Below are 13057 nucleotides of genomic sequence, written 5' to 3' on the forward strand. Positions count from 1 at the left end.
CAAATACTCTTAACTTTGCATGCAAAACATTCAACTTTAACGCCAAGAACTATAATGTTAGGAATTTGTGAGGGAAAGGAAGTCTAGAGACTGGTGGCTAAATCATATCGATTGTTATAGATTTTGAAGAATCACTAAACATTGCACCTTTTACTCAAAAGTATAACTAGTTGCTAATGGGCCACTTTTGGAGCAGATGATCAGCATTTCTAGCTCTTGTTCACTCAAGGACTGAAAGGGCAGCTGTTTTCAGGACTGTTTCAAATTGTCTCATAATTCTGGGGGGTTCATTCTTTTGCACGTGTGCAATGTTTCCCTGACCCCTCCCCCAAGGTGACAGCATAAATGGGCTGGAAATGGCTGGCAGATAATGTAGCTCTCGTGATCAAGCACCGCCTTCCCAATCTAACCATTGAAAAGTTAGATCATAACCGTAAACTGTCATTTAAGACTCATAAGAACATAAACAGAAGCAGGAGTAGGTCATATGGGCCCTCGAGCCTGCTCCACCATTCAGTCAGATCATGGCTGATCTTCGCCCTCAACTCCACTTTCCCGCCTGATCCCCATATCCCTTGATTCCCCTCGAGTCCAAAAATCATCCATTCTCAGCCTTGAATATATTCAATGACTCAGCATCCATAGCCCTCTGGGGTAGAGAATTCCAAAGATTCACAACCCTCTGAGTAAAGAAATTCCTCCTCATCTCAGTCTTAAATGGCCAACCCCTTATCCGGAGACTATGCCCCCTAGTTCTAGACTCTCCAGCCAGGGGAAACAACCTCTCAATATCTACCCTGTCAAGCCCCCTCAGAACCTTTGTATGTTTCAATGAGATCACCTCTCATTCTTCTAAACTCCAGAGAATATAGGCCCATTTTACTCCATCTCACATCTTAGGCCAACCCTCCCATCCCAGGAATCAATCTAGTGAGCCTTCGTTGGACTGCCTTTATCCTTCCTTATATAAGGAGACGAAAACTGAACGCAGTACTCCAGGTGCGGTCTCACCAAAGCTCTGTACAATTGTAGTAAGACTTCCTTACTCTTGTACTCCAGCCCCTTTGCAATAAAGGCCAACATGCTATTTGCCTTCCTAATTGCTTGCTGTACCTGCATGTTAACTTTGTGTTTCTTGTACGAGGACACCCAAGTCTCTCTGAACACCAACATTTAAGTTTCTCACCAGGTAAAAATATTCTGCTTTTCTATTCTTCCTCCAAAGTTAACCTCACATTTCCCCACATTATACTCCATCTACCTTGCCCACCTGCCTACCATACCACCTTCTTGCCCACTCACTTAACCTGTCTGGATCCCTTTACAGACTCCTTGTGTCCTCCTCACAGCTTACTTTCCCACCTACCTTTGTATCGTCAGCAAACTTGAATACAATACACTCGGTCCCTTCATCTAAGTCATTAATATAGATTGTAAATAGATGAGGCCCAAGCACCGATCCTTGCGGCACCCTACTAGTTACAGTTTGCCAAGCTGAAAATGACCCATTTATCCCTACTCTCTGTTTTCTGTCCGATGACCAATCCTCTATCCATGCTAATACATTACCCACAGCCCCATGAGCCCTTATCTTGCATAACAACCTTTTGTGCGGCACCTTACTGAATGCCTTTTGGAAATCCAAATATACTACATCCACTGGTTCCCCTTTATCTACCCTGCTAGTTACACCCACAAAGAACTCTAATAAATTTGTTAATCACAATTTCCCTTTCATAAAACCATGTTGACTCTGCCTAATCATATTATGATTTTCTAAGTGCCCTGTTAGCATTTCCTTAATAATGGACTCCAGCATTTTCCCAACGACTGATGTCAGGCTAACTGACCTGTAGTTCCCTGTTTTCTCTCTCCCTCCTTTCTTGAATAGCGGCGTTACATTTGCTACCTTCCAATCCGCTGGGACCGTTCTAGAATCTGGGGAATTTTGAAAGATCACAACCAATGCATCCACTATCTCTGCAGCCACCTCTTTTAGAACCCTAGGATGTGGACCATCGGGTCCAGGGATTTCAGCTTTTAGTTCCATTAGTTTCTCAAGTACTTTTTCTCTACTGATATTAGTTTCTTTAAGTTCCTCACTCTCATTAGGCCCTTGGTTCCCCACTATTTTTGGTATGCTTTGTGTCTTCTACTGTGAAGATAGGTACAAAATATTTGTTTAACATCTCTGCCATTTCCTTATTCCTCATTATAATTTCTCCTGTTTCAACCTCTAAGGGACCAACATTTACTTTTGCTAAACTCTTCCTTTTTACATACTTGTAGAAGCTCTTAGTCTGTTTTTATATTTCTTGCTCGTTTACTCTCATTCTATTTTCTCCCTTTTTATCAATTTTTTGGTCATCCTTTGGTTTCTAAAATTCTCAGGCTTACTACTATTCTTTGCAACATTATAAGCCTCTTCTTTTAATCTAATACTACCCTTAACGTCTTTCGTTGGCCAAGGATGGATCACTTTTCCCGTGGAGTTTTTATTTCTCAGTGAAATATATATTCGTTGAGAATTTTGAAATATTTCTTTAAACGTTTGCCACTGCTTATCTACCGTCATATCTTTAATCTAATTTCCCAATCTACCTTAGCCAACTCTTCCCTCACACCTACATAATTGGCTTTATTTAAGTTTAAGACTCTAGTTTCGGACTCAAATATGTCGCTCTCGAACTCCGTAAAATTCTATCATATTATGATCACACTTCCCCAGAGATTCCTTTACTATGAGATTACAAATTACCCTGTATCATTACACAATACAAGATCTAAAATAGCCTGTTCCCTGATTGGTTCCATGACATTGTTCTAGGAAGCTATCTCGAATGCATTCCATGAACTAGTCCTCCAGACTACCTTTGCCAATTTGATTTGCCCAGTCTATATGAAAATTAAAGTCCCTCATGATTATTGTATTACCTTTGTTACAAGCTCTGTTCAATCATATAGCTACTATTAGGGGGCCTATAAACTACTCTCACCGGTGTTTTCTGCCCCTTGTTATTTCTTATCTCCACCCATACTGATTCTACTTCCTGATTTTCAGAGCCAAGGTGTTACTCACTCCTGTCCTTATGTCATCCTTTATTATCAGGGCTTCCCCCCCCCCCCCACCTTTTTCCATTCTGCCTATCTTTCCAAAACGTCAAGTACCCTGGAATATTTAGTTCCCAACCTTGGTCACCTTGCAACCACATCTCTGTAATGCCTAGTAGATCAAACCCATTTATCTCTATTTGTGCCACTAATTCGTCTATCTTGTTACGCATGCTTTGTACATTCAGATAAAGAGCCTTTAATTTTAACTTTTTACCATTATTCCCTGCTTTGACCTTATTCGTTGACGCACTGTTTCTGTTAAATGCTCTGTCCCTGTTAAAAGCTCTATCCCTTCCGTCACACTCTGCTTATCTTTACCCAAATCGTTACACTGCTCTATTGCCTTGTCTTTTTTCTTTAGATTTCTAAATTTCCTCTCACCTCCCTTCTTCCCCCCCCCCCCCACCTTTTTTAGTTTAAAGCTCTACTCTCCTTTAACTCCAACATATTTGACTAAAATCACTGTTTAAGGTGAATTAAACTGAGCTGCAAAAAATCCAGTTTTAAGTCACTTTTTACTTTTCTATACAAAGACCTGAATTTGGAACAATTCAGACAAATGTGTAATAGGAGAATATCCAGTACCATGTATTGTAATTTAATTAAGGTAATTTTGCTGTTAAAGTTTTGAATACAGTACTGACAGAAATTTTAAAAACCTGTATACTTGTCCCAGAGTGCCGATGAGGCCTTTTGAAGTGCCTTCAGCACAGAGGGACGCTATGTTCCCTACGTGAAGAAAACGTCCTCCATCGTTTCATGGTACCGTTGCCTTTCCGGGTCAGCTCAAGGGAAGCACTTCTGCATGCTGAAAGATGGGCAGGTCATAGGAGCCACAGGTCAGATGAGGCAATATGGACCAAGGATCTCCCTGATATGTATGGATCAATAAAGCACCATGCTGTGCATTTACACTGAGATATTCGGCTTTGAGTGAACTACTTTATCGATAAACCACCACGAGAGAACTATCGAAATTGGTGGTTTAATATGAACAAGGATACGCTGCCTTAAGCCGAAGTAGTTTCCAACTCGACTCTCCGGTCAAATGATTGGAAAATGAGGAGTCTGACTGCACATTCGCATCACCTCAGCCCCAGTTTTACATCTGAATGAACTTCAGTCAACCTCGGTAACAACATGAGTTTGACCTTCCTTGGGTTGGTAGATTAGTGCCAGTAACTAAATTGAACAGGCAAGTGAAATGGACTGAGTCTTTCCATTGTCTAAAACATGGGAACGCTGCTGTATATGCACATGCTTGAGAGCAGGCATGGGTTCCACACTGGGTCTTCCCAAAAACTCAAATGTTTTCCAGCTATGATCGATTTCAGAAGGAATTGATTACCTTTGAATGCTGACCCTTGTTTCCCTTTAGGGAAAACCTTTAACGTTTTTGAAGGTCCTCTTCAGCCAGACCAGTTTAGTTCATGAATTTGAGGTCAAACTCAATGTTGCTGCAAAGACATGAAGGTGGTTGCTAAGATAAGACATGCACCACATGCTTTCTGTTCCAAATTTAATCAGTAGCGAACATGGATGAGGGAAGATTATGAGCATATTGCCAAAATGTGGAAGGTACTTCACAATTCTATTCTTTGAGATTCTAAGCACAGTGGACCAAATTTGCTTGGTCATTCTTTACAAGTTACGTAATGCTATGTATGACAAAGAATGATGTGGTTTGCCCAGTATGAATGTAGATAACTTATTACAAGAATAATGTGGTTAGGGTAGCAAAATGCTGCAGCCTGTTAGTTCACCAACGTGTAGCTCCACAGACTTCTTGATCTACGATGAGCTGTTTTGGAGAGGGGCCTGAGCAAAGGCCAAGTATCTCAGGAGGGAGGGAGCGATAACCCTGTGCTAACTAGCAACTACTTCACAGTGGAACTGACTGACACCCGAGAGAAAATTGCCCACTCTCTTGGTCGTAGATGCTCAAGCAGTTCCTTGCTCAGAGTTGGAGGTGAAAATGATTAGAGGGTAACCATCCCCCTCCCCCCACCAAAAAAAACCTGGTAGTGGTTACAAAAGTTCTTGTTCAGAATTATGCCGTACAGTGGGATTCTTGGCAAAATTTGGATTGAATCCAGATACAGTAATATTTTATGGCAACTGACAATTTGATGAAATGGGCAAAGAAGCAGATTCAGCTACAATACAATCAGGTCATTTTGAAATCGCTGCAGTTCCACAATATTTAATTAGGAAGTTCATTAGTCATTTTTTGAATTGAAGAATGTGCTTCATTTACTTGATAAAGATTGAGCCTCACCTTGAAACTATTTCATTTTCATTTTAAAAAAAGTGGAGATAATTGGTCAGTGTCGTATATAGATTCAAGGCGTTATGTCTGGAAGCACGATTTCTATTGCTTTGTTCTTAGTCTGGATTAAGCAAAAGAAGCCTACTGCTCAAATTTTCATTGTGTAATAATTGCATTCAGTCATATGGTGAGGATGTTATTTTACCATAAATTAATATTTTATATCTAATTTTGTATTAAAATGGAATGGTTATTTTTAATTTTTCACGCTATAATTTTCTTATGGTCTGTACAAGCAAATGACACTGTATTCATTAGTTAAGGAGCCACTAATATTCTGATTCTGCCAATGGCAATCTACCAAATATGTAAAAGAAATATCTTATAAATTGCTACCAAGCAGAGTAGCACAGCTGCCATTTATATATCTATGGGCTGAGCATACTGAAGCTGCACTTTTTCATCAACCTGTAGCCTTATCTCAGTCACCAGCCACCTCATATTTGGAGCTTTGAGGGTGCTCCAAAAATGGCACCCAAAATGGGTAGAATTTCATTAAAATTACAAAAATCTAACCTGTCAAACTTGGCTTTGACGAAAAATTTGTATTTTTTTTTAAAGCTTTAAACTTTTTGTATAATACCCATATTCCACAAATATCAGCATGTTGGCATTCCTTGGTCTAGGGGCCTGCAAAGTAAGTTTCCAAAATGAATTATTTTAAGATGCTAAAATGTGTATTTAAAATAATGATTTTATATACAGAGCTATGTCCCATGAAGGTTATTGCAATGTTACAATGTTTATTACAATTGTCTTCCTTTGGAAACTCTAAGAAAGATTTTTGTTTTTACCTAGTAATCAACTTGAAGAATTGGTTGAACAGATGGCAGCAGAAGAAGAGTGTAAATCCAGACTGAACATTCCTTCACCTGAAGACGAAGGATACTTTCTACACTCCTGCTCATGAAGAATTAAAATGGGAGTCCTGTTTAGTAAACAGAGGATTGTATAAACTCTGGTACATGCCATAGACTTTGCCAACAAACATTGAGCAGTACAGGGGTCACAAGGAACATTTCACATTTCAGCACTAAGTCTGTATTGCTTGCTGTGCAAATGGTTGGTTTATTTTTTCATTCTTGTGATCCCACCTGGAACTTTAAACATCAACTGAAGAGTTTGTCATTTTTACTGGTTCTGAAATTCTACCAGATTTATATTTTGTTACTTTGGTAGTTTTGATTACATACATTTCAGTATCTGGCAGTTTTAAAAAAAAAAGTTTTTTTTTCAGATGCCAAAAACACTTGCGCCTAAAGCGTAAATGTTAACTGTTCTATTTTGCTAAATTTCCTAAGAAGCAGTCTTTTAACCAGCCTATGGATAAAATTGTCTACTTTGTACTTGCATTGAATTGCAATGTTTGCACATGACCACATTAACAGATAGATACTCTAGAAACCCTAGTTTTGCTTACCTGTCAGTTTAAAAAAAAACGTTTACAGAAATGTGTGTACTTCATCTCGATATCTATTTTAAAAATGACAAAAGGTCTATTTTAATTAACTCTTTCTGGGGTGGTCTTAAAGATCTCTGTAAATAAATATCTTTAAAATTGTAAGGAGTTTGCTTGAGAGATGCTTCCTATAACTTAATGTCCACTTAACATAAAAAGTATTGTACAGGAATGATCCGAAAAAATTATGTTCCTCAGACGTATAATATAAGAATCGAATGGCCTGCTAAAATTAATGCTGCATATTATGTATGTAGATTGTATAGGACTTGAGTTTTGCTGCCATTCTGAAGTAGAATCATCTGTAAATTTTTCTTTAAGCAATTGTGTTCAGATTATTTAAATGTTACATAATTATTGAGCTTCTACATTTATTTAAATTATGTCTTGCTGTAGCTATTCTTCTGTAAGGAGAGAATTTGTGAAATGGGGAGACGTTTGGCATCCCCTGGTGGACATGGTTTAGTAATGCACAGCGTCTCAGGCAAACTGAACTTCAGTTTTGTTGACCAATGTTTTGAATCAAATAGAAAGCACTTAGAAAGAAACCACCAGCAGAGAACTAATAAAAGAAAGTTGTACTTGATTCTAGAAAATGATTTGCTGATTTGCACCATGCTATATTTAATTTTCTCTAATGACACCAATTAAGTGTGTCCTTTAATTCCATATATGTCCTAGAAACCTTAAAACCTGATAGACTGGTTCAAAAAAATACAGATCAGCCATGATCTAATTGAATGGCAGAACAGACTTGAGGGGCTGAATGGCCTACTCCTGTTCTATGTTCCTATGTCCTGGAAACCACTCCTTGCTCACCTATTCAGGAAAATCCAATGCATTATATATTTTTTAAATAAACAGCTTCTGCAGCCAGGTCATATGCCACTATACATCTAAAATTAAGAGCCTAAAATTGGGCTCCTTTTTACCGGTAGTACAGGGAGTGGAAAAATTGGGATTTTATTCCCTGTACTGGTTCTTCGACTACACGGGGTCAAAAGAGGCTTACACTGCGCTATGACGCAAGCCTTTGGGCAATCCAAAGGCAGGTTGTCTCTTCTCTGGAGACGGCACTGCTTCGCACCATTGAAGCAAGCTCATCCATGGGAGGCAATCGGGAAGAGGACCAGCGGTGGCAGGCCACAGTTTTAATATGGAGTGGGGAGGAGCACTTCTGCTCCACAATAAGATAAGTTTTTTTTTAAAACGTTAACTTACTTTTGGGTGGCCTTCACTTGTCCCTTTTAAGGACGACTGGTTTGGCTGCTGAGCGCCTGAAGAAACTGACCGCAGCATGCACAGTGCATGTCATTCACAGACCAATTTGGCAAAGAGGACTGAAACTGGTGTTGGCCCCTAATTTGCATATGCAATGGGCGTAATGCCCATTTCAGCTGGACGCCTGTTGTGTAGCCATAACCAATAGGGTGAGTAGCACAGAATGAGCACGCCGCCTGCAATACAGGACCCGTAGGTGCCCATTTTACACTTGTAAAACAGGCGGAGCGCCATTGAATTTCTAGGTCCAAGTGCCTATCTGCACCTCTTAGTTATACCGTTGCAGCATTGCTCTTGCTACAGCAGCTTAAACGTGCAGTTAACCAGCGTAGAGGAACCAAAGAACTTTTTAAACCTGATGCAAGGAATCTCTTAGGAGGAGGGGCTGAAAGGATGAGAAAACCTGCTGGCATCTTCACAAATGGCTCCTGGTGCCTACCATCACCATTCCCCCTCCTGCCTCTGCGTGTCTGGTTCCTTCCATTGGAGATGCAGGAACAGGGAGACATCTGCATTACTATGCCCTGTCCATTCACTATCGTTGCGTGTCCTGCCGCATGTAATGTGCGGGCAGCTGTCATCAGAAGCAGAGAGGGACAATTTTAGGAGTGGGGATTCAGCGGGAGGACTTCCTGTCACCTATTCCTTGATTCTATGCCCTAGTAATGCCTGTTTTTGGGTGGTAAGAGGAAAATCTTGCCCCTTATCTGATTTCATTAGGACAGCCAAAAGCATGTTTAATGCTGATTATATATTTTTGTGATCATATGGTTTGTAAAAAAAATGTGTATGAATTATCAGACACTTAAAGGAACTTTGTGAGGTTCTTGAGATTCAACATGAGGCAAAATCCTCAATGATTTGGGATGATATAGCCATACTACAGTTACCACCTTCCCAGATCCTGCCATAGTTTGGGAGCACAAAAAACATCATGTAAATATTGGCTTGCAAGGGAACCCCACAAAACAACTGATTACATTATACCTCATATCTTTGTTACAGCTCTTGGAAACAGGAATCTCCTCTGCTGATTGACGCTTGGATATTAGAGATAATCATGTGGGCCCCACACTGTTGAGATTAGATTCTACAATCTACAAGACTGTCCACCACTGCTGTTTTGAGGTGGTAGATGGGACAGTATGGCCTAATTGCTGTACAGAAGGAAGTACATCCTTTGATGTCTCATCTTTTCAATAGGTTCATTAATACACTTAGGGTAATGTGCACATTATAAAAAAGAATATACACATTATAAAAAATATAGAGGCCCTGGAGACAGTGCAAAAAAGATTCACAAGGATGATACCAGAACTGAGAGGATATACTTAACAGAAAAGGCTCAACTGGCTCAGGCTCTTTTCTCTAGAAAAGAGAAGGCTGAGGGGTGACCTAATAGAGGTCTTTAAAATTATGATGGGGTTTGATAGAGTAGACATAGAGAAGATGTTTCCACTTGTGGGGAAGTCCAAAACTAGAAGCCATAAATATAAGATAGTCACTAATAAATCCAATAGGGAATTCAGGAGAAACTTCTTTACCCAATGAGTGGTAAGAATGTGGAACTCGCTACCACAAGGAGCAGTTGTGGCGAATAACATAGATGCATTTAAGGGGAAGCTAGATAAGTACATGAGGGAGAAAGGAATAGAAGGAAATGCTGATAGGGTTAGATGAAGAGGGGTAGGAGGAGGCTCGTGTGGAGCATAAACACCGGCATAGACCAGTTGGGCTGTAAATAATATGGCAAGATCCACTGTGATGACAAATTGGATATTCTATTTAGCTTTATAACCATACCGTCTCTTTGCATGTTATCAATGACAGCTGTGGTTCTTTGTTGGGCTTTTTGTATTTGAAATAACCCTTGAACAGATACCCTATTAACAGGTAACTTCAACTGAATATCCTGAGGCATGCCTGAGATTTGAGTTTAAGCCAACTTGTCTGTATATTGGACTACTGCACTGAAGGCATGATAAGCCTCTGGAGAGGTTTGTTTTATTCATTCTCGTGATGTGGGTGTAGCTGGCAAGGCCAGCATTTATTACTCATTCTAGTTGCCCTGATGCAGCGGAGTGGCTTGCTAGGCCACTTTAGGGCAATTAAGAGTCAACCACATTGGTGTGGGACTGGTGTCACATGTAAGCCAGACCGGGTGAGGATGGTAGATTTTCTTCCCTCAAAAGGACACTAGGGAATCAGTTGGGTTTTTATGACAATCCGACAATTTCATGGTCACTTTTATTGATCTGAGCCTTTTATTTCCAAATGTTTTTTTAAAGGTGAATTCAAATTTTCAAACTGTCATGCTGGGATTTAAACCCACGTTCTCTGGATTATTAGTCCAGGCCTCTAGATTACCATTTCAGTAACATATTTCTGAATAGCTGTGCAACATTTTGTTTTAACATGTACTTTTGTTAAAACAAAATGTTGCACAGTTTCTCAGAAATAATAGTAACAGCATTTGTGCAGAATGCCTAGTACTTAGCAATCTCAAGACACCCCACCCAGGTAAAGCTTAGATTGCTAAGAATTGAGAGTAAGACTCCTTATCAAGCACCACCAGATGCAGGGGTGCCCACCCTGAACTGAATTATGCTGGATACAAACAGGGTTCCAGACTGGGCTTGGATCATGTTGAAGAACCTGTTAGTTCGTCAAGAGACCAGACTGATGTGCTGGTTCTGAACAAGTCATTTTTATCACTGCCTTTATGGAATAAGACAGTATGAGCATAACATCCTGTAGGATGTATAACAAAGTATTGCCATTCTCAAATAATTCTCAGGGACGAGTCACAAAGTAGGACACTGACACTGAGAAGAACTCTTCATGCTTTGAATGGGTGGTCCCTAACTACAACTCAGTATCAGTAAAGTATTGGGAGTGATCTTCACTGTCAGTATTAGTAATGAATTACAAATTCAAATTCAAACAGGTGGAGCTCGGTTCTGAATGGATATATCAAGATAGGTCCGATTTTTAAAACAAAATTAGTGCGTGTCACTCCACATTAGTTACAAAAGTCACATCTGTTCTGCTGTCTCAATTACTTAGTCACCTTCCTTTTCTTCTTCCCAAGTCCAATCGCTGATGCCAGTACTGACCCATGTAATTATTTACAAGGGCAAGGTCAATACAACAGGATTTGGAAACTGGTGAGGTTATAGGTCAAAGTTCAAGGTTATCAGCTGGCCTGGAATTCGGTCAAGAGGATCAAAACCATCAGCCAAACTTAATTGTTGCCTTGACAATAACAGCCACTTATTTGTTTCTTTTTAAAAAGTGATCACAATTGTCCTTATGTTTAGGTATCATAGAATGGGGAATAGGACTTAGTGATCACACTTTGACAGCTAGCGCTGCAATTAAAATTAAAAAGCCCACATGTGCAGAAAAACAAAAGCAATATTTTACTGTTAGAAATCATAGCCCAAAGTAGTGTTTTGGACTAGGCAGTCCTATTCAAGCGAGTATCTGTAAATTTATAAAAAGTAAATAGGCAGTGAAAAGAAATTTAACTAAAAAGGTTAAATTTTAAACTTTTACAACTGGGTGGAAAACAGCCGGTAGCAGATCAGCCACGTGTTCCACACCATGCCCAACTTCCTTTTCCACTGCCGTTTGATTACTGCCCGGGCAGTAACAGTTAAAATCTACCGCAGTGTGTCAGCTTGGCAGCTCTGGTCTCCCTCTGTAGGAATTTTGTGGATTCAGGCCCCACTCCCAAGACTTAAGCACATAATCCTGACCGACACTCCAGCGGAGTGATGCAGTCAGAGGGAGTCAGTCCTTCGGGTGGACCCAGCTGTTCACGTGAATGTTAGTTCTTGGAACTCACAGCTGTGGCTCAGTGGGTTGCACTTTTGCCACTGAGTCAGAAGATTGTACGTTCAAGTCCCACTCTAGAGACTTCAGCATAAAAGCCAGGCCGACACTCCCAGTGCCAGTGCTGAGGGAGTGCTGCACTGTCGCAGGTGCCCTCCTTCGGATGGAACGTGAAACCTTGGGCCCCATCTGTGCTCTCCGGCAGATATAAAAGATCCCATGGCACTATTTAGAAGAAAAGCAAGAGAGTTCTCTCCAGTATCCTGGGTCAACATTTATCACTCAACTAAGATCACTAAAAGCAGATTATCTGGTCATTGCTGTTTGTGGGATCTTGCTGTGCACACATTGGCTGCTCCCTTCCAACATTACAACAGTGATTACACTTTAAAAAGTGTAGATTAATTCCTGGGATGAGAGGGTTGTCCAACGAGGAGAGATTGAGATGATCTCATTGAAACATATAAGATTCTGAGAGGGCTTGACAGAGTAGACGCTGAGATATTGTTTCCCCTGGCTGGAGAGTCTAGAACCAGGGGGCATAATCTCAGGATAAGGGGTTGGCCATTCAAGACTGAGATGAGGAGGAATTTCCTCACTCAGAGGGTTGTGAATCTTTGGAATTCTCTACCCCAGATGGCTGCAGATGCTGAGTCATTGAATATATTCAAGGCTGAGATGGATAGATTTTTAGACTCTAGGAGAATCAAGGGATATGGAGATCGAGTGGGAAAGTGGAGTTGAGGTCGAAGATCAGCCATGATCTGGTTGAATGGTGGAGCAAGCTCGAGGGGTCTTGTGGCCTACTCCTGCTCCTATTTCTTATGTTCTTAAAACACTCTGCAGATAACCCTGGCTCTGTTATGGTCTAATAACTGAGCATTTTTTTGTTGAAATTTGGCTGTGGAGCACTTTACGAGGTCCTGCACTTGTGATAGGCGCGATTGAAATGCAGCTTCCGGGTCTCTTCATTTGCACTTTAAATGGGTGGTGACCTCATCACGTAAATAAAGCCCCGCCCCCTTTTGCAGTCCGTT

At 40.5% G+C, this 13057-nt stretch overlaps 1 protein-coding gene and 1 long non-coding RNA gene across 9 annotated transcripts in view; one reads left to right on the forward strand and one right to left on the reverse strand.

Annotated features, from left to right (window-relative positions):
* The window catches only part of pip5k1ba (phosphatidylinositol-4-phosphate 5-kinase, type I, beta a), a 157722-nt gene extending 150224 nt beyond the window's left edge, over positions 1 to 7498 (forward strand). For 6 of the 8 annotated variants that reach the window (XM_067983509.1, XM_067983512.1, XM_067983514.1 and 3 more), the window contains exon 16: positions 6242 to 6327. Coding sequence is in view for 2 of the 8 variants with exons in the window: in XM_067983517.1 (XP_067839618.1) it covers positions 6242 to 6353 (112 nt within the window). In the remaining 6 variants the exon portion in view is untranslated. Of the gene's footprint in view, positions 1 to 6241 lie in introns of all 8 variants that reach the window. The other 2 variants (XM_067983517.1, XM_067983515.1) reach the window with 2 other exon arrangements.
* The window catches only part of LOC137321213 (uncharacterized), a 79718-nt gene that overhangs the window by 2839 nt on the left and 63822 nt on the right, over positions 1 to 13057 (reverse strand). The window lies entirely within an intron of this gene.

This window comes from Heptranchias perlo, chromosome 4 (assembly GCF_035084215.1).
Source record: "Heptranchias perlo isolate sHepPer1 chromosome 4, sHepPer1.hap1, whole genome shotgun sequence".
Lineage (NCBI taxonomy): Eukaryota > Metazoa > Chordata > Chondrichthyes > Hexanchiformes > Hexanchidae > Heptranchias > Heptranchias perlo.